Genomic DNA, 20,879 nt, shown 5'->3' with positions numbered 1-20,879 from the left:
TATTTTCACTGAGGCGCCTTATTCCAGTTAAATGACCAACAGGAAGTTAGCATAAGCAATCCTATCGCGGGAAGATCGCGGATTCGTGGATTTATTTTTAACCATGTTCAGAATCGGACGTAAATAAAGCTTGTTTTGAATCTGGGATTAGGATCAGAGATAAAAGGTTTCAGATTTCGGCTAATCGCTAAACTGATGTGTTAAGACCTGAGACAGATTCTACTAATGCTTCGTCTGCCAAGGACCCCCAGCATGATATATATTTGGCAGTGGACCTCCAGCATGATAGATATTTGGCAGTGGACCCCCAGCATGATGTATATTTGGCAGTGGACCCCCAGCATGATATATATTTGGCAGTGGACCCCCAGCATGATATATATTTGGCAGTGGACCCCCAGCATGATATATATTTGGCAGTGGACCCCCAGCATGATATATATTTGGCAGTGGACCCCCAGCATGATATATATTTGGCAGTGGACCCCCAGCATGATATATATTTGGCAGTGGACCCCCAGCATGATATATATTTGGCAGTGGACCCCCAGCATGATATATATTTGGCAGTGGACCCCCCATCAGACCTTCTTTTTGTGCCAGCTAGGAACCCCCGCAAGAGATGATTAGTACAAAATAAATAAAACAAAATCATTATTATTCAAAAATCACTTTCACAAACGTTCAAAAATAGCAGATGTACAGCTGTTGTTGTCCAGCAGGGGGAGTGGTTCTGTTGTTGTCCAGCAGGGGGAGTGGTTCTGTTGTTGTCCAGCAGGGGGAGTGGTTCTGTTGTTGTCCAGCAGGGGGAGTGGTTCTGTTGTTGTCCAGCAGGGGGAGTGGTTCTGTTGTTGTCCACCAGGGGGAGTGGTTCTGTTGTCCAGCAGAGGGAGTGGCTACAGGGGGAGTGGTTCTAACAGCAGGGGGAGTGGTTCTGTTGTTGTCCAGCAGGGAAAGTGTTTCTAGCAGCAGGGGGAGTGGTCCAGCAGGGGGAGTGGTCCAGCAGGGGGAGTGGTTCTACCAGCAGGGGGAGTGGTCCAGCAGGGGGAGTGGTCCAGCAGGGGGAGTGGTTCTACCAGCAGGGGGAGTGGTCCAGCAGGGGGAGTGGTCCAGCAGGGGGAGTGGCTACAGAGGGAGTGGTCCGGCAGGGGGAGTGGTCCAGCAGGGGGCTTGGCTACAGGGGGAGTGGTCCAGCAGGGGGAGTGGTCCAGCAGGGGGAGTGGCTACAGGGGGAGTAGTCCAGCAGGGGGAGTGGCTACAGGGGGAGTGGTCCAGGGTGTAAATGTCTTGCTGTCTTGTGTTCCAGTGATTGGTGGAACGCCATCTGAGGCAGGAAGTCTCTGGTCACCTGACAACAAGGTTTCCGATTGGCTGCTGAAGATGCATCCTGGACCAATAGCATCCTCTTCAGGAGCTGATGTCACGACTGTAGCTCCTCCTCAGACAATCGCGTCCTCTTCAGGAGCTGATGTCACTACTGCAGCTCCTCCCCAGCCAATCGTGTCCTCTTCAGGAGATGACGTCACGGCTGAAGCTCCTCCCCAGCCAATCGCGTCCTCTTCAGGAGCTGATGTCACGACTGTAGCTCCTCCCCAGCCAATAGCGTCCTCTTCAGGAGATGACGTCACGGCTGAAGCTCCTCCCCAGCCAATCGTGTCCCCTTCAGGAGCTGATGTCACAACTGAAGCTCCTCCCCAGCCAATAGCTTCCTCTTCAGGAGCTGATGTCATGACTGTAGCTCCTCCCCAGCCAATAGCATCCTCTTCAGGAGCTGATGTCACTACTGTAGCTCCTCCCCAGCCAATAGCGTCCTCTTCAGGAGCTGATGTCACGACTGTAGCTCCTCCCCAGCCAATAGCGTCCTCTTCAGGAGATGACGTCACGGCTGAAGCTCCTCCCCAGCCAATCGTGTCCCCTTCAGGAGCTGATGTCACAACTGAAGCTCCTCCCCAGCCAATAGCGTCCTCTTCAGGAGCTGATGTCATGACTGTAGCTCCTCCCCAGCCAATAGCATCCTCTTCAGGAGCTGATGTCACTACTGTAGCTCCTCCCCAGCCAATAGCGTCCTCTTCAGGAGCTGATGTCACTACTGTAGCTCCTCCCCAGCCGGTGAGACATGAGGATTTACATTACATTACATACAATTATTATTTATATAATATAATATAATATAATATAATATAATATAATATAATATAATATAATATAATATAATATAATATAATATAATATAATATATTCTCTTGTATGATGTTTGCCTCCTCATTCTCAGCCACCATGTGTAAACATGTCTTCAGAGGAAGAGGAGGAAGATTCTGGTAAGAGACATACAGTAGATCATATTAATGTTTTACACTGTGAGCCTCCAAGCTGTCTGTGGTCCACTAACTGTCCTCTGTGTTCATACTGACTGTAGCCTCCTGTCTGTCTGTGGTCCACTAACTGTTCTCTGTGTTTATACTGACTGTAGCCTCCTGTCTGTCTGTGGTCCACTAACTGTCCTCTGTGTTTATACTGACTGTAGCCTCCTGTCTGTCTGTGGTCCACTAACTATCCTCTGTGTTTATACTGACTGTAGCCTCCTGTCTGTCTGTGGTCCACTAACTGTGTTCATACTGACTGTAGCCTCCTGTCTGTCTGTGGTCCACTAACTGTCCTCTGTGTTTATACTGACTGTAGCCTCCTGTCTGTCTGTGGTCCACTAACTGTCCTCTGTGTTTATACTGACTGTAGCCTCCTGTCTGTCTGTGGTCCACTAACTGTGTTCATACTGACTGTAGCCTCCTGTCTGTCTGTGGTCCACTAACTGTGTTCATACTGACTGTAGCCTCCTGTCTGTCTGTGGTCCACTAACTGTTCTCTGTGTTTATACTGACTGTAGCCTCCTGTCTGTCTGTGGTCCACTAACTGTGTTCATACTGACTGTAGCCTCCTGTCTGTCTGTGGTCCACTAACTGTGTTCATACTGACTGTAGCCTCCTGTCTGTCTGTGGTCCACTAACTGTCCTCTGTGTTTATACTGACTGTAGCCTCCTGTCTGTCTGTGGTCCACTAACTGTCCTCTGTGTTTATACTGACTGTAGCCTCCTGTCTGTCTGTGGTCCACTAACTGTGTTCATACTGACTGTAGCCTCCTGTCTGTCTGTGGTCCACTAACTGTGTTCATACTGACTGTAGCCTCCTGTCTGTCTGTGGTCCACTAACTGTCCTCTGTGTTTATACTGACTGTAGCCTCCTGTCTGTCTGTGGTCCACTAACTGTCCACTGTGTTTATACTGACTGTAGCCTCCTGTCTGTCTGTGGTCCACTAACTGTCCTCTGTGTTCATACTGACTGTAGCCTCCTGTCTGTCTGTGGTCCACTAACTGTCCACTGTGTTCATACTGACTGTAGCCTCCTGTCTGTCTGTGGTCCACTAACTGTCCTCTGTGTTTATACTGACTGTAGCCTCCTGTCTGTCTGTGGTCCACTAACTGTCCACTGTGTTCATACTGACTGTAGCCTCCTGTCTGTCTGTGGTCCACTAACTGTCCTCTGTGTTTATACTGACTGTAGCCTCCTGTCTGTCTGTGGTCCACTAACTGTCCTCTGTGTTTATACTGACTGTAGCCTCCTGTCTGTCTGTGGTCCACTAACTGTCCACTGTGTTTATACTGACTGTAGCCTCCTGTCTGTCTGTGGTCCACTAACTGTGTTCATACTGACTGTAGCCTCCTGTCTGTCTGTGGTCCACTAACTGTCCTCTGTGTTTATACTGACTGTAGCCTCCTGTCTGTCTGTGGTCCACTAACTGTCCACTGTGTTTATACTGACTGTAGCCTCCTGTCTGTCTGTGGTCCACTAACTGTCCTCTGTGTTCATACTGACTGTAGCCTCCTGTCTGTCTGTGGTCCACTAACTGTCCACTGTGTTCATACTGACTGTAGCCTCCTGTCTGTCTGTGGTCCACTAACTGTCCTCTGTGTTTATACTGACTGTAGCCTCCTGTCTGTCTGTGGTCCACTAACTGTCCTCTGTGTTTATACTGACTGTAGCCTCCTGTCTGTCTGTGGTCCACTAACTGTCCACTGTGTTTATACTGACTGTAGCCTCCTGTCTGTCTGTGGTCCACTAACTGTGTTCATACTGACTGTAGCCTCCTGTCTGTCTGTGGTCCACTAACTGTCCTCTGTGTTTATACTGACTGTAGCCTCCTGTCTGTCTGTGGTCCACTAACTGTCCACTGTGTTTATACTGACTGTAGCCTCCTGTCTGTCTGTGGTCCACTAACTGTCCTCTGTGTTCATACTGACTGTAGCCTCCTGTCTGTCTGTGGTCCACTAACTGTCCACTGTGTTCATACTGACTGTAGCCTCTTGTCTGTCTGTGGTCCACTAACTGTTCTCTGTGTTCATACTGACTGTAGCCTCCTGTCTGTCTGTGGTCCACTAACTGTCCTCTGTGTTTATACTGACTGTAGCCTCCTGTCTGTCTGTGGTCCACTAACTGTGTTCATACTGACTGTAGCCTCCTGTCTGTCTGTGGTCCACTAACTGTCCTCTGTGTTTATACTGACTGTAGCCTCCTGTCTGTCTGTGGTCCACTAACTGTGTTCATACTGACTGTAGCCTCCTGTCTGTCTGTGGTCCACTAACTGTGTTCATACTGACTGTAGCCTCCTGTCTGTCTGTGGTCCACTAACTGTCCTCTGTGTTTATACTGACTGTAGCCTCCTGTCTGTCTGTGGTCCACTAACTGTCTTCTGTGTGTATTATCTCTACAGAAGACTGCATGGACCTGATGAAGATCATGAAGAGGATGGAGATAAGTGGAGAGGAAGGTAAAACATTTAACACTACGATGAACTGTGAGTGTTGGTGTGAATAATACAACGTGAAGGATTAACACAACTAAATGGTTTCTCTTTAATGTCCTTCCTGTGCAGAGCTGAAGGAACCTGAAGATTCTGATGATGGTAGGATATGGATGGATGGATGGATGGATGGATGGATGGATGGACGGACGGACGGACGGACGGACGGACGGACGGACGGACGGACAAATGAACTATTGTGTAACCATAATGTTTTGTCCCTCCAGATCAGCTGTACTTCAGACCATGCTGTGAAAAATGCCAACATGTCCAGCAGGTCAGTTTGATCTCAGCAAATAATATACTCTTCTTGATATGCGTCATATACACCGTGTCTGCCATTATTCCGACCTCTCAATATTCCGACCATGCCTTGGATTGGATGTGAGGAGGTGCACTGCTCAGTGACATCGTTGACCCTGTGAAAAGACGTAACAAACGCTTTCTTTATCCTGTTCATTCATCATAATATGTATCAGTGCACAAGCAACTTCAAAGGGTAATGGTGGATCGCTTTGTAACTGTGTCCAACTTCAAAGGGTAATGGTGGATCGCTTTGTAACTGTGTCCAACTTCAAAGGGTAATGGTGGATCGCTTTGTAACTGTGTCCAACTTCAAAGGGTAATGGTGGATCGCTTTGTAACTGTGTCCAACTTCAAAGGGTAATGGTCGATGGCTTTGTAACTGTGTCCAACTTCAAAGGGTAATGGTCGATGGCTTTGTAACTGTGTCCAACTTCAAAGGGTAATGGTCGATGGCTTTGTAACTGTGTCCAACTTCAAAGGGTAATGGTCGATGGCTTTGTAACTGTGTCCAACTTCAAAGGGTAATGGTCGATGGCTTTGTAACTGTGTCCAACTTCAAAGGGTAATGGTCGATGGCTATGTAACTGTGTCCAACTTCAAAGGGTAATGGTCGATGGCTTTGTAACTGTGTCCAACTTCAAAGGGTAATGGTCGATGGCTTTGTAACTGTGTCCAACTTCAAAGGGTAATGGTCGATGGCTTTGTAACTGTGTCCAACTTCAAAGGGTAATGGTCGATGGCTTTGTAACTGTGTCCAACTTCAAAGGGTAATGGTCGATGGCTTTGTAACTGTGTCCAACTTCAAAGGGTAATGGTCGATGGCTTTGTAACTGTGTCCAAGTAAGTTGTTGGTTTATCCACATGGTAGTAGTAAACATTTAGCCTCCTGAAAGACTGTTGACGATGTTGACTGTTGACGATGTTGACTGTTGACGATGTTGACTGTTGACGATGTTGACTGTTGACGATGTTGACTGTTGACGTTATTTACTGTAGCTCGCCTCCATCACTGTCTCAGTGTTACGTTTATGTTCTGTAGCTCACCTATAAATGTATTTAAACATTGAGCCCGGCCCAAAGCCAGACTAATATGTATTTAAACATTGAGCCCGGCCCAAAGCCAGACTAATATGTATTTAAACATTGAGCCCGGCCCAAAGCCAGACTAATATGTATTTAAACATTGAGCCCAGCCCAAAGCCAGACTAATATGTATTTATACATTGAGCCCGGCCCAAAGCCAGACTAATATGTATTTAAACATTGAGCCCAGCCTAAAGCCAGACTAATATGTATTTATACATTGAGCCCGGCCCAAAGCCAGACTAATATGTATTTAAACATTGAGCCCAGCCTAAAGCCAGACTAATATGTATTTAAACATTGAGCCCGGCCCAAAGCCAGACTAATATGTATTTAAACATTGAGCCCAGCCTAAAGCCAGACTAATATGTATTTAAACATTGAGCCCGGCCCAAAGCCAGACTAATATGTATTTAAACATTGAGCCCAGCCTAAAGCCAGACTAATATGTATTTAAACATTGAGCCCGGCCCAAAGCCAGACTAATATGTATTTAAACATTGAGCCCAGCCTAAAGCCAGACTAATATGTATTTAAACATTGAGCCCGGCCCAAAGCCAGACTAATATGTATTTAAACATTGAGCCCGGCCCAAAGCCAGACTAATATGTATTTAAACATTGAGCCCGGCCCAAAGCCAGACTAATATGTATTTAAACATTGAGCCCGGCCCAAAGCCAGACTAATATGTATTTAAACATTGAGCCCAGCCTAAAGCCAGACTAATATGTATTTAAACATTGAGCCCGGCCCAAAGCCAGACTAATATGTATTTAAACATTGAGCCCGGCCCAAAGCCAGACTAATATGTATTTAAACATTGAGCCCGGCCCAAAGCCAGACTAATATGTATTTAAACATTGAGCCCGGCCCAAAGCCAGACTAATATGTATTTAAACATTGAGCCCAGCCTAAAGCCAGACTAATATGTATTTAAACATTGAGCCCGGCCCAAAGCCAGACTAATATGTATTTAAACATTGAGCCCGGCCCAAAGCCAGACTAATATGTATTTAAACATTGAGCCCAGCCTAAAGCCAGACTAATATGTATTTAAACATTGAGCCCGGCCCAAAGCCAGACTAATATGTATTTAAACATTGAGCCCGGCCCAAAGCCAGACTAATATGTATTTAAACATTGAGCCCAGCCTAAAGCCAGACTAATATGTATTTAAACATTGAGCCCAGCCCAAAGCCAGACTAATATGTATTTAAACATTGAGCCCGGCCTAAAGCCAGACTAATATGTATTTAAACATTGAGCCCGGCCTAAAGCCAGACTAATATGTATTTAAACATTGAGCCCAGCCCAAAGCCAGACTAATATGTATTTAAACATTGAGCCCGGCCTAAAGCCAGACTAATATGTATTTAAACATTGAGCCCGGCCTAAAGCCAGACTAATATGTATTTAAACATTGAGCCCAGCCCAAAGCCAGACTAATATGTATTTAAACATTGAGCCCGGCCTAAAGCCAGACTAATATGTATTTAAACATTGAGCCCGGCCTAAAGCCAGACTAATATGTATTTAAACATTGAGCCCAGCCCAAAGCCAGACTAATATGTATTTAAACATTGAGCCCGGCCCAAAGCCAGACTAATATGTGACAAATTCCTACTTATTTCCGTTGGTGATCCTTAACGGTCTCCTGTGTGTGTTTGCTTGGTAGAGCTTCGGCAATGAGAAGATCACCCCTGAGAAACTGTCCAGAGGACGCTTGCAGTGAGTCTGGACATCACTTTGACATCATCTGCTGAACTGCTTTCATTATTTTCTTATTCCTTATGAGAATTTTCATTTTGGCGTGTGCGTGCGTTCCTTCCTTAGGGCTCAGCTGGAAGGACAGGGGACATATGAGTGTGAGTTGACAGGCTTGATATTCGAGGCGTTGGAGCGAGTTCTGGTGGTCTATTCCATCCTGTCCTGGTCCAAGTTCAACACTTTGGTCCAGAACCCCTGGATGGTTGCTGGGCCCATATTCAACATAAAGACCGTGGACAAGGACCCCTCTGCCCTCAAGTCCATCCAGCTCCCCCACTCCCTGTGCCTGGCTGGTGAGAACATGTTTTATTGACTGTACAACCTGCCCCACTCCCTGTGCCTGGCTGGTGAGAACATGTTTTATTGACTGTACAACCTGCCCCACTCCCTGTGCCTGGCTGGTGAGAACATGTTTTATTGACTGTACAACCTCCCCCACTCCCTGTGCCTGGCTGGTGAGAACATGTTTTATTGACTGTACAACCTGCCCCACTCCCTGTGCCTGGCTGGTGAGAACATGTTTTATTGACTGTACAACCTCCCCCACTCCCTGTGCCTGGCTGGTGAGAACATGTTTTATTGACTGTACAACCTCCCCCACTCCCTGTGCCTGGCTGGTGAGAACATGTATTATTGACTGTACAACCTGCCCCACTCCCTGTGCCTGGCTGGTGAGAACATGTATTATTGACTGTACAACCTGCCCCACTCCCTGTGCCTGGCTGGTGAGAACATGTTTTATAACAGTATATATAATATATAATATATACTGTTATATAACAGTATTATTGACTGTACAACTAAACATCTTCCTTGGACAAACCAAATAAGTGATATTTCTGTTACACTATTCTTTAGACTTGTTTGTCCTCCATTCATTCATGACTTCTTGTCTCCATAAAACTGTCCCTCCATCCATTCCTCCTCCTCACTATCCTCACCTGCAGGCCAGCAGAGAGAGAAGGTGTTTGGTGTCCTACACGTCACTGGAAAGCAGCCCATCATTGAGACAGTCCATGAGTCCTCTGGTAGTCATCTGAAGTGGTCGGTGTCCTCCCTGTCCCCTGTGGGCGCCATCGCCCGCGACACGCAGCAGGACGAACACCACGGAATGGTGCTGCTCTACGAGGATCTGTGGAGCAGTGTGGACACTCGCACCTTCCGGGTCTACCTCGCCCGCAACTGCGGATCATGGTATCTGGTAAGGATGGCACCAAGATGACACGGAAAGGTTGCATCTGGTAAGGATGGCACCAAGATGACACGGAAAGGTTGCATCTGGTAAGGATGGCACCAAGATGACACGGAAAGGTTGCATCTGGTAAGGATGGCACCAAGATGACACGGAAAGGTTGCATCTGGTAAGGATGGCACCAAGATGACACGGAAAGGTTGCATCTGGTAAGGATGGCACCAAGATGACACGGAAAGGTTGCATCTGGTAAGGATGGCACCAAGATGACACGGAAAGGTTGCATCTGGTAAGGATGGCACCAAGATGACACGGAAAGGTTGCATCTGGTAAGGATGGCACCAAGATGACACGGAAAGGTTGCATCTGGTAAGGATGGCACCAAGATGACACAGAAAGGTTGCATCTGGTAAGGATGGCACCAAGATGACATGGAAAGGTTGCATCTGGTAAGGATGGCACCAAGATGACATGGAAAGGTTGCATCTGGTAAGGATGGCACCAAGATGACACGGAAAGGTTGCATCTGCGTTTCAGTTCAACATTATTTTGATGATACATAATAAGCCTTTAATTGATCCAGTGCCCTTATAGCAGCACACATACATATAGGAGTAGAGCCTCAAGAGTACAACTAATAAGAAAGGAGTTAAGAGTAACAGTCTGACATCACACTGAAGCCCTAAAAGGATCCCTGGCTAATAACGACACACATGCCTTAAAACATTATACTTGCCCTCTACAACTAAAACAAATAAAATAAAATAACACCTTAAATATTGTATTAATTTCATAAATAAAGAATCTTTCAGTCAATAGGAACTGCTCCCGTCGCTAGTTGATGATGTCATATGTCCATATGGTCTAGCTAGCTCTATGGAATGTATGGAGTGCATATGCTAATTAAAAAAACAACTAACTTCCTTCCTTCTTTCCTTCCTTCCTTCCTTCCTTCTCTCCTGTGGTCATCACCGTGTCTGCATGTTGTTCTTGTGTGCGGCAGGACATCAACAAGGAGTTGGAGACAGAAGAGAAAGGACGTTTCAGTCGGATTGTCAGGAACACCCAGTGTACTCTGGCAGAGCAGAAGTACCATCTGCTGAGTGAGCCAAGGGGAGAGATTGATCCCCCTGACACGTCTGAGGTGTGTGTTCGTCTCAATGCTCATTCTGCAGACCTCTCCAGAGAGGTCTGCTCTGGTCATTAAGGTCCACAGAATGAGAGGTCTGCTCTGGTCATTAAGGTCCACAGAATGAGAGGTCTGCTCTGGTCATTAAGGTCCACAGAATGAGAGGTCTGCTCTGGTCATTAAGGTCCACAGAATGAGAGGTCTGCTCTGGTCATTAAGGTCCACAGAATGAGAGGTCTGCTCTGGTCATTAAGGTCCACAGAATGAGAGGTCTGCTCTGGTCATTAAGGTCCACAGAATGAGAGGTCTGCTCTGGTCATTAAGGTCCACAGAATGAGAGGTCTGCTCTGGTCATTAAGGTCCACAGAATGAGAGGTCTGCTCTGGTCATTAAGGTCCACAGAATGAGAGGCCTGCTCTGGTCATTAAGGTCCACAAAATGAGAGGTCTGCTCTGGTCATTAAGGTCCACAGAATGAGAGGTCTGCTCTGGTCATTAAGGTCCACAGAATGAGAGGTCTGCTCTGGTCATTAAGGTCCACAGAATGAGAGGCCTGCTCTGGTCATTAAGGTCCACAGAATGAGAGGTCTGCTCTGGTCATTAAGGTCTACAGAATGAGAGGTCTGCTCTGGTCATTAAGGTCCACAGAATGAGAGGTCTGCTCTGGTCATTAAGGTCCACAGAATGAGAGGTCTGCTCTGGTCATTAAGGTCCACAGAATGAGAGGTCTGCTCTGGTCATTAAGGTCCACAGAATGAGAGGTCTGCTCTGGTCATTAAGGTCCACAGAATGAGAGGTCTGCTCTGGTCATTAAGGTCCACAGAATGAGAAGTTCAGGGGTTGAACGTTAGGGTACCATTGTAAACCTGGTACCCCATCTAGGCCTGTAGCAAACATTTCAAATTTGAATTATGCTCTAAGTAGCTTGTGACATGTCAAACTAGGCGTTATGATTTTGAATCCATTCCAAGCATTGGTTTTGTACGAAAAACACTCCTTGGGCTAAAAATGGCCGTAGCCACTTGCCCAAATGTGATGACCTCATATATGCATGTTATTTCTTTAATGTGGGATTGCGTTCATTATTAATACCATGTGTCTGTGTGCAGGGCTTGCCATTCACCTTCGAACCACCACTCTTTAAAGGTTTCTTTGAAGCATACTATGAGCAGCCACCTCCCTTCAAATTCAATCTTAAAGCGAGAGGTTCAGACGATCCTACATGGACTACAAGCATTCGACAAGGTATACCTACCGCATACACACAGTCACCTGATTATCGTCCTCATGTACACAGTCTCCTGATTATTGTCCTCATGTACACAGTCTCCTGATTATTGTCCTCATGTACACAGTCACCTGATTATTGTCCTCATGTACACAGTCACCTGATTATTGTCCTCATGTACACAGTCACCTGATTATTGTCCTCATGTACACAGTCACCTTGTGACACCCTTGTTTGGCTAGTAGCGTCAGATCGGCGCTTGAGCAATTAGCAATTAGCTCTTCACTAAACCCCACCCCCAAAAAGCGATTGGCCGACGCCAGTCCATATAGTTTACACTGTGTGAAAAGAGGAGTTAACAGGCAATTATGGCCACTGTATTTTGCCCGTAAACCTCCAGTTTAGCAGCATATACAGTTAATATACGGTAATATACAGTTAATATACAGTTAATATACGGTAATATACAGGTAATATACGGTAATATACAGTTAATATACAGTTAATATACGGTAATATACAGGTAATATACGGTAATATACAGTTAATATACGGTAATATACAGGTGTGATGGTACAATTCGGGAGTTTACCGGAGTTTGTTGGAAAGTTTAACGGGAGTTTCCTATAATGTACACATCCGTATTCCATGCTTTTAGCGCAGTGTTAGCAACGGTTGCTATGCAGGTCAAGCTTTCGCCACCTCATAGCAGCCAGTGTTATTTTGCATGTCTGTGTTGTGGAACACATACACGGCTGTTAACCGGAAGTTGCCGGCCGGCTCTTAACCGGCAGTTGCGGCCACGAGATGGAGCGGGGGTGGAGTGACATAATGAGATGGAGCGGGGGGGGAGTGACATAATGAGATGGAGCGGGGGGGGAGTGACATAATGAGATGGAGCGGGGGGGGAGTGACATAATGAGATGGAGCGGGGGGGGAGTGACATAATGAGATGGAGCGGGGGGGGAGTGACATAATGAGATGGAGCGGGGGGGGAGTGACATAATGAGATGGAGCGGGGGGGGAGTGACATAATGAGATGGAGCGGGGGGGGAGTGACATAATGAGATGGAGCGGGGGGGGAGTGACATAATGAGATGGAGCGGGGGGGGAGTGACATAATGAGATGGAGCGGCAGCGGAGTGACATAATGAGATGGAGCGGGGGGGGGAGTGACATAATGAGATGGAGCGGGGGGGGAGTGACATAATGAGATGGAGCGGGGGGGGAGTGACATAATGAGATGGAGTTGGGGGGGGGAGTGACATAATGAGATGGAGCGGGGGGGAGTGACATAATGAGATGGAGCGGGGGGGGAGTGACATAATGAGATGGAGCGGGGGGGGGAGTGACATAATGAGATGGAGCGGGGGGGGAGTGACATAATGAGATGGAGCGGGGGGGGGGGGTGACATAATGAGATGGAGCGGGGGGGGGAGTGACATAATGAGATGGAGCGGGGGGGGAGTGACATAATGAGATGGAGCGGGGGGGGAGTGACATAATGAGATGGAGCGGGGGGGGAGTGACATAATGAGATGGAGCGGGGGGGGAGTGACATAATGAGATGGAGCGGGGGGGGAGTGACATAATGAGATGGAGCGGGGGGGGAGTGACATAATGAGATGGAGCGGGGGGGGAGTGACATAATGAGATGGAGCGGGGGGGGAGTGACATAATGAGATGGAGCGGGGGGGGGAGTGACATAATGAGATGGAGCGGGGGGGGAGTGACATAATGAGATGGAGCGGGGGGGGGGGAGTGACATAATGAGATGGAGCGGGGGGGGAGTGACATAATGAGATGGAGCGGGGGGGGAGTGACATAATGAGATGGAGCGGGGGGGGGAGTGACATAATGAGATGGAGCGGGGGGGGAGTGACATAATGAGATGGAGCGGGGGGGGAGTGACATAATGAGATGGAGCGGGGGGGGGAGTGACATAATGAGATGGAGCGGGGGGGGAGTGACATAATGAGATGGAGCGGGGGGGGAGTGACATAATGAGATGGAGCGGGGGGGGAGTGACATAATGAGATGGAGCGGGGGGGGAGTGACATAATGAGATGGAGCGGGGGGGGGGGGAGTGACATAATGAGATGGAGCGGGGGGGGAGTGACATAATGAGATGGAGCGGGGGGGAGTGACATAATGAGATGGAGCGGGGGGGGGGGAGTGACATAATGAGATGGAGCGGGGGGGGAGTGACATAATGAGATGGAGCGGGGGGGGAGTGACATAATGAGATGGAGCGGGGGGGGGAGTGACATAATGAGATGGAGCGGGGGGGGAGTGACATAATGAGATGGAGCGGGGGGGGGAGTGACATAATGAGATGGAGCGGGGGGGGGAGTGACATAATGAGATGGAGCGGGGGGGAGTGACATAATGAGATGGAGCGGGGGGGGAGTGACATAATGAGATGGAGCGGGGGGGGGAGTGACATAATGAGATGGAGCGGGGGGGGAGTGACATAATGAGATGGAGCGGGGGGGGGAGTGACATAATGAGATGGAGCGGGGGGGGGAGTGACATAATGAGATGGAGCGGGGGGGAGTGACATAATGAGATGGAGCGGGGGGGGAGTGACATAATGAGATGGAGCGGGGGGGGGAGTGACATAATGAGATGGAGCGGGGGGGGAGTGACATAATGAGATGGAGCGGGGGGGGGAGTGACATAATGAGATGGAGCGGGGGGGGAGTGACATAATGAGATGGAGCGGGGGGGGAGTGACATAATGAGATGGAGCGGGGGGGGGGGGAGTGACATAATGAGATGGAGCGGGGGGGGGAGTGACATAATGAGATGGAGCGGGGGGGGAGTGACATAATGAGATGGAGCGGGGGGGGAGTGACATAATGAGATGGAGCGGGGGGGGGAGTGACATAATGAGATGGAGCGGGGGGGGGAGTGACATAATGAGATGGAGCGGGGGGGGGAGTGACATAATGAGATGGAGCGGGGGGGGAGTGACATAATGAGATGGAGCGGGGGGGGAGTGACATAATGAGATGGAGCGGGGGGGGAGTGACATAATGAGATGGAGCGGGGGGGGGAGTGACATAATGAGATGGAGCGGGGGGGGGAGTGACATAATGAGATGGAGCGGGGGGGAGTGACATAATGAGATGGAGCGGGGGGGGAGTGACATAATGAGATGGAGCGGGGGGGGAGTGACATAATGAGATGGAGCGGGGGGGGAGTGACATAATGAGATGGAGCGGGGGGGGAGTGACATAATGAGATGGAGCGGGGGGGGGAGTGACATAATGAGATGGAGCGGGGGGGGAGTGACATAATGAGATGGAGCGGGGGGGGGAGTGACATAATGAGATGGAGCGGGGGGGGAGTGACATAATGAGATGGAGCGGGGGGGGAGTGACATAATGAGATGGAGCGGGGGGGGGAGTGACATAATGAGATGGAGCGGGGGGGGGAGTGACATAATGAGATGGAGCGGGGGGGGGAGTGACATAATGAGATGGAGCGGGGGGGGGGGAGTGACATAATGAGATGGAGCGGGGGGGGGGGAGTGACATAATGAGATGGAGCGGGGGGGGAGTGACATAATGAGATGGAGCGGGGGGGGGAGTGACATAATGAGATGGAGCGGGGGGGGAGTGACATAATGAGATGGAGCGGGGGGGGGAGTGACATAATGAGATGGAGCGGGGGGGGAGTGACATAATGAGATGGAGCGGGGGGGGGGAGTGACATAATGAGATGGAGCGGGGGGGGAGTGACATAATGAGATGGAGCGGGGGGGGGAGTGACATAATGAGATGGAGCGGGGGGGGAGTGACATAATGAGATGGAGCGGGGGGGGGGGAGTGACATAATGAGATGGAGCGGGGGGGGGGGAGTGACATAATGAGATGGAGCGGGGGGGGAGTGACATAATGAGATGGAGCGGGGGGGGAGTGACATAATGAGATGGAGCGGGGGGGGGAGTGACATAATGAGATGGAGCGGGGGGGGGAGTGACATAATGAGATGGAGCGGGGGGGGAGTGACATAATGAGATGGAGCGGGGGGGGGAGTGACCTAATGAGATGGAGCGGGGGGGGAGTGACATAATGAGATGGAGCGGGGGGGGAGTGACATAATGAGATGGAGCGGGGGGGGAGTGACATAATGAGATGGAGCGGGGGGGGAGTGACATAATGAGATGGAGCGGGGGGGGGGGGAGTGACATTATGAGATGGAGCGGGGGGGGAGTGACATAATGAGATGGAGCGGGGGGGGGGAGTGACATAATGAGATGGAGCGGGGGGGGAGTGACATAATGAGATGGAGCGGGGGGGGAGTGACATAATGAGATGGAGCGGGGGGGGGGGAGTGACATAATGAGATGGAGCGGGGGGGAGAGTGACATAATGAGATGGAGCGGGGGGGGGAGTGACATAATGAGATGGAGCGGGGGGGGAGTGACATAATGAGATGGAGCGGGGGGGGAGTGACATAATGAGATGGAGCGGGGGGGGAGTGACATAATGAGATGGAGCGGGGGGGGAGTGACATAATGAGATGGAGCGGGGGGGGGGGAGTGACATAATGAGATGGAGCGGGGGGGGGGGGAGTGACATAATGAGATGGAGCGGGGGGGGGAGTGACATAATGAGATGGAGCGGGGGGGGAGTGACATAATGAGATGGAGCGGGGGGGGAGTGACCTAATGAGATGGAGCGGGGGGGGAGTGACATTATGAGATGGAGCGGGGGGGGAGTGACATAATGAGATGGAGCGGGGGGGGGGAGTGACATAATGAGATGGAGCGGGGGGGGAGTGACATAATGAGATGGAGCGGGGGGGGAGTGACATTATGAGATGGAGCGGGGGGGGAGTGACATAATGAGATGGAGCGGGGGGGGGGGAGTGACATAATGAGATGGAGCGGGGGAGGAGTGACATTATGAGATGGAGCGGGGGGGGAGTGACATAATGAGATGGAGCGGGGGGGGGGAGTGACATTATGAGATGGAGCGGGGGGGGAGTGACATAATGAGATGGAGCGGGGGGGGGGGAGTGACATTATGAGATGGAGCGGGGGGGGGGGAGTGACATAATGAGATGGAGCGGGGGGGGAGTGACATAATGAGATGGAGCGGGGGGGGAGTGACATAATGAGATGGAGCGGGGGGGGGAGTGACATAATGAGATGGAGCGGGGGGGGGGGGAGTGACATTATGAGATGGAGCGGGGGGGGGAGTGACATAATGAGATGGAGCGGGGGGGGGGGAGTGACATTATGAGATGGAGCGGGGGGGGAGTGACATAATGAGATGGAGCGGGGGGGAGTGACATAATGAGATGGAGCGGGGGGGGAGTGACATAATGAGATGGAGCGGGGGGGGAGTGACATAATGAGATGGAGCGGGGGGGGAGTGACATAATGAGATGGAGCGGGGGGGGGAGTGACATAATGAGATGGAGCGGGGGGGGGAGTGACATAATGAGATGGAGCGGGGGGGGGAGTGACATAATGAGATGGAGCGGGGGGGGGAGTGACATAATGAGATGGAGCGGGGGGGGAGTGACATAATGAGATGGAGCGGGGGGGGGGAGTGACATAATGAGATGGAGCGGGGGGGGGAGTGACATAATGAGATGGAGCGGGGGGGGAGTGACATAATGAGATGGAGCGGGGGGGGGAGTGACATAATGAGATGGAGCGGGGGGGGGAGTGACATAATGAGATGGAGCGGGGGGGGGGGGAGTGACATAATGAGATGGAGCGGGGGGGGAGTGACATAATGAGATGGAGCGGGGGGGGAGTGACATAATGAGTGACATAATGAGTGACATAATGAGTGACATAATGAGTGACATAATGAGTGACATAATGAGTGACATAATCGAATTTCCATTCCTCTTACAGTCGGCAGGAAGACCTCTGAAGCACCAAGGGAAGAAATCACCGGTAAGACATGTTTGGTAACATGCTGTTAGACCAATCACATTGTGATAGACCAATCACATTGTGATAGACCAATCACGACCTCAAGAGGTAGAGCAGGTAACATGCATTGTGATAGACCAATCACGACCTCAAGAGGTAGAGCAGGTCGTCCAATGATCCATGGGTCGGCGGTTCGAATCCCGGCTCCTCCTGTCTACATGTCGAAGTGTCCTTGGGCAAGACACTGAACCCCAAATTGCTCCTGATGTGCTGGTTGGTGCCTTGCATGGCTTCCGCCGCCTTCGGTGTGTGAATGTGTGTGTGAATGGGTGAATGTAATGCACAATCTCTGTAAAGCGCCTTGGATAAAGGCGCTATATAAATGTACCATTTACCAATCACTATAAATAATGCCATTGATTATGGTTCAGCCTCAACATTAAGATAAGATAATGCCACTCTGATCCCCATGATCGCAGGCCAACATTAAGATAAGATAATGCCTCAACATTAAGATAAGATAATGCCACTCTGATCCCCATGATCGCAGGCCAACATTAAGATAAGATAATGCCTCAACATTAAGATAAGATAATGCCACTCTGATCCCCATGATCGCAGGCCAACATTAAGATAAGATAATGCCTCAACATTAAGATAAGATAATGCCACTCTGATCCCCATGATCGCAGGCCAACAGCTCTCCTCTTCCTCATCCAACAGCACAGTGCCAATAATATATATCATTGATAAATGTGTCTTTGCTTATTTTGTGAGGGCCTCCTATGTCCATCTTTGTGTGTTTGTGTGTGCCAAATTTGAGATGATTTGATTGGCGGACATGAAATGCTCTGTATGAAGATGAGAGCGCTAGCCTCATCTTCACACGGGGTGTGATTTTTGAGGGGCACTAGCCCCTCCTATATACAGCTAGCCCCTCCTATATACAGCTAGCCCCTCCTATATACAGCTAGCCCCTCCTATATACAGCTAGCCCCTCCTATATACAGCTAGCCCCTCCTATATACAGCTAGCCCCTCCTATATACAGCTTTTCTCCCCACACGTCTCAATATTTGCCATAGACAATGAAAGGAGAATGACGTGAAATATGACGTAAATTAAACACAAACAGCAAATGGGCGAAACAATCACATACATTCAGTTGTTCATGAGATGATGTATAATGATAAGAGTGCCCCTCACTTCACACAGGTGTGATTTTTACATTCATCTTTCTTCCAGGCGGAAAACGGAGATGTGACTCAGCAGTGGAAGGAACCTCCAGTAAGAGATATCTACATGAGTCAGGTACATTTATACTGTGTCTTATAGAGATATCTACATGAGTCAGGTACATTTATACTGTGTCTTATAGAGATATCTACATGAGTCAGGTACATTTATACTGTGTCTTATAGAGATATCTACATGAGTCAGGTACATTTATACTGTGTCTTATAGAGATATCTACATGAGTCAGGTACATTTATACTGTATGTCCTTATAGAGATATCTACATGAGTCAGGTACATTTATACTGTGTCTTATAGAGATATCTACATGAGTCAGGTACATTTATACTGTGTCTTATAGAGATATCTACATGAGTCAGGTACATTTATACTGTGTCTTATAGAGATATCTACATGAGTCAGGTACATTTATACTGTGTCTTATAGAGATATCTACATGAGTCAGGTACATTTATACTGTGTCTTATAGAGATATCTACATGAGTCAGGTACATTTATACTGTGTCTTATAGAGATATCTACATGAGTCAGGTACATTTATACTGTGTCTTATAGAGATATCTACATGAGTCAGGTACATTTATACTGTGTCTTATAGAGATATCTACATGAGTCAGGTACATTTATACTGTGTCTTATAGAGATATCTACATGAGTCAGGTACATTTATACTGTGTCTTATAGAGATATCTACATGAGTCAGGTACATTTATACTGTGTCTTATAGAGATATCTACATGAGTCAGGTACATTTATACTGTGTCTTATAGAGATATCTACATGAGTCAGGTACATTTATACTGTGTCTTATAGAGATATCTACATGAGTCAGGTACATTTATACTGTATGTCTTATAGAGATATCTACATGAGTCAGGTACATTTATACTGTGTCTTATAGAGATATCTACATGAGTCAGGTACATTTATACTGTGTCTTATAGAGATATCTACATGAGTCAGGTACATTTATACTGTGTCTTATAGAGATATCTACATGAGTCAGGTACATTTATACTGTGTCTTATAGAGATATCTACATGAGTCAGGTACATTTATACTGTGTCTTATAGAGATATCTACATGAGTCAGGTACATTTATACTGTGTCTTATAGAGATATCTACATGAGTCAGGTACATTTATACTGTATGTCTTATAGAGATATCTACATGAGTCAGGTACATTTATACTGTGTCTTATAGAGATATCTACATGAGTCAGGTACATTTATACTGTGTCTTATAGAGATATCTACATGAGTCAGGTACATTTATACTGTGTCTTATAGAGATATCTACATGAGTCAGGTACATTTATACTGTGTCTTATAGAGATATCTACATGAGTCAGGTACATTTATTCTGTATGTCCTTATAATGGGAAAAATACATTAAAAAAATGTATATATCTCCTCGTTTAGGAGACTTTCACACATTTGTTACATCATGGATGTATGCAAAGGCTCAACTTATGTAATTTAGATAACACTTTATGTTATAGCATTTTATACAGACTTATAGCATTTTATGTAGACATAGCACTTTATAGTATTTATGTATAGTTTCATTATATAGATATTCCACTGTTACGTTCTTAGCTTACGCATGTTTCATGATAACTACTTGTTATGTATGTGATGTATTGATAACTCATGTTTCTTGATAACTACTTGTTATGTATGTGATGTATTGATAACTCTTGTTTCATGATAACTACTTGTTATGTATGTGATGTATTGCCATGCGTTTTGTTCTTGCCGGCCGGCAATGTAAATCGCTCTGGATTAAAGGGATAGTTCAGATTATTTTTAACTTAATCTGTATGAAATGCTTGCCATTAATATAGTGGTTGCAACTGTGTAACTGCTCCTAAACCATCTTCATCTGGTGCAGAGATAACTGATATATATCTGTATATAGTACAGTACAGTATACAACTGTATATCTTATCAACTGATTGTACTTTTTCTTTCTCAGGTGCATCAGCTGTGAAAGAACCTCCGGTTAGCCAGACAACAGGTAGGACCTTCTGACCTTTATGTTTGACTCTGAAATAAACTAAATGTAAAGTCTTAAAAAGACAAAAACGTGGCCACTCACACTCATAGCCAAAGTGCTATAATATAGGATAATACAGGATCATATAGGATCATATAGGATCATAT

The 20,879-nt window shown here is 47.9% G+C and overlaps 1 protein-coding gene across 1 annotated transcript; it reads left to right on the top strand.

Annotated features, from left to right (window-relative positions):
• Positions 1–2,040: 2,040 nt before the first annotated feature.
• LOC306917728 (uncharacterized protein) lies at positions 2,041–20,613 on the top strand (the record flags this gene model as incomplete). The annotated part of the gene is made up of 13 exons (XM_079530630.1): positions 2,041–2,109; positions 2,273–2,318; positions 4,763–4,819; positions 4,925–4,954; positions 5,080–5,129; positions 7,917–7,969; positions 8,075–8,301; positions 8,956–9,209; positions 10,204–10,344; positions 11,438–11,573; positions 17,438–17,493; positions 18,703–18,768; positions 20,608–20,613. Exons 2-13 carry the CDS (start codon positions 2,288–2,290, stop codon positions 20,611–20,613), a joined length of 1,107 nt encoding a protein of 368 aa, XP_079386756.1. The 5' UTR covers positions 2,041–2,109; positions 2,273–2,287.
• Positions 20,614–20,879: the final 266 nt, after the last annotated feature.

Source organism: Electrona antarctica (genome assembly GCF_951216825.1).
Source record: "Electrona antarctica genome assembly, contig: scaffold_309, whole genome shotgun sequence".
In the NCBI taxonomy this organism is placed as follows: domain Eukaryota; kingdom Metazoa; phylum Chordata; class Actinopteri; order Myctophiformes; family Myctophidae; genus Electrona; species Electrona antarctica.
The sequence above is the reverse complement of the archived record's forward strand: the minus strand, read 5'-3'. Positions and strand labels throughout refer to the sequence as shown.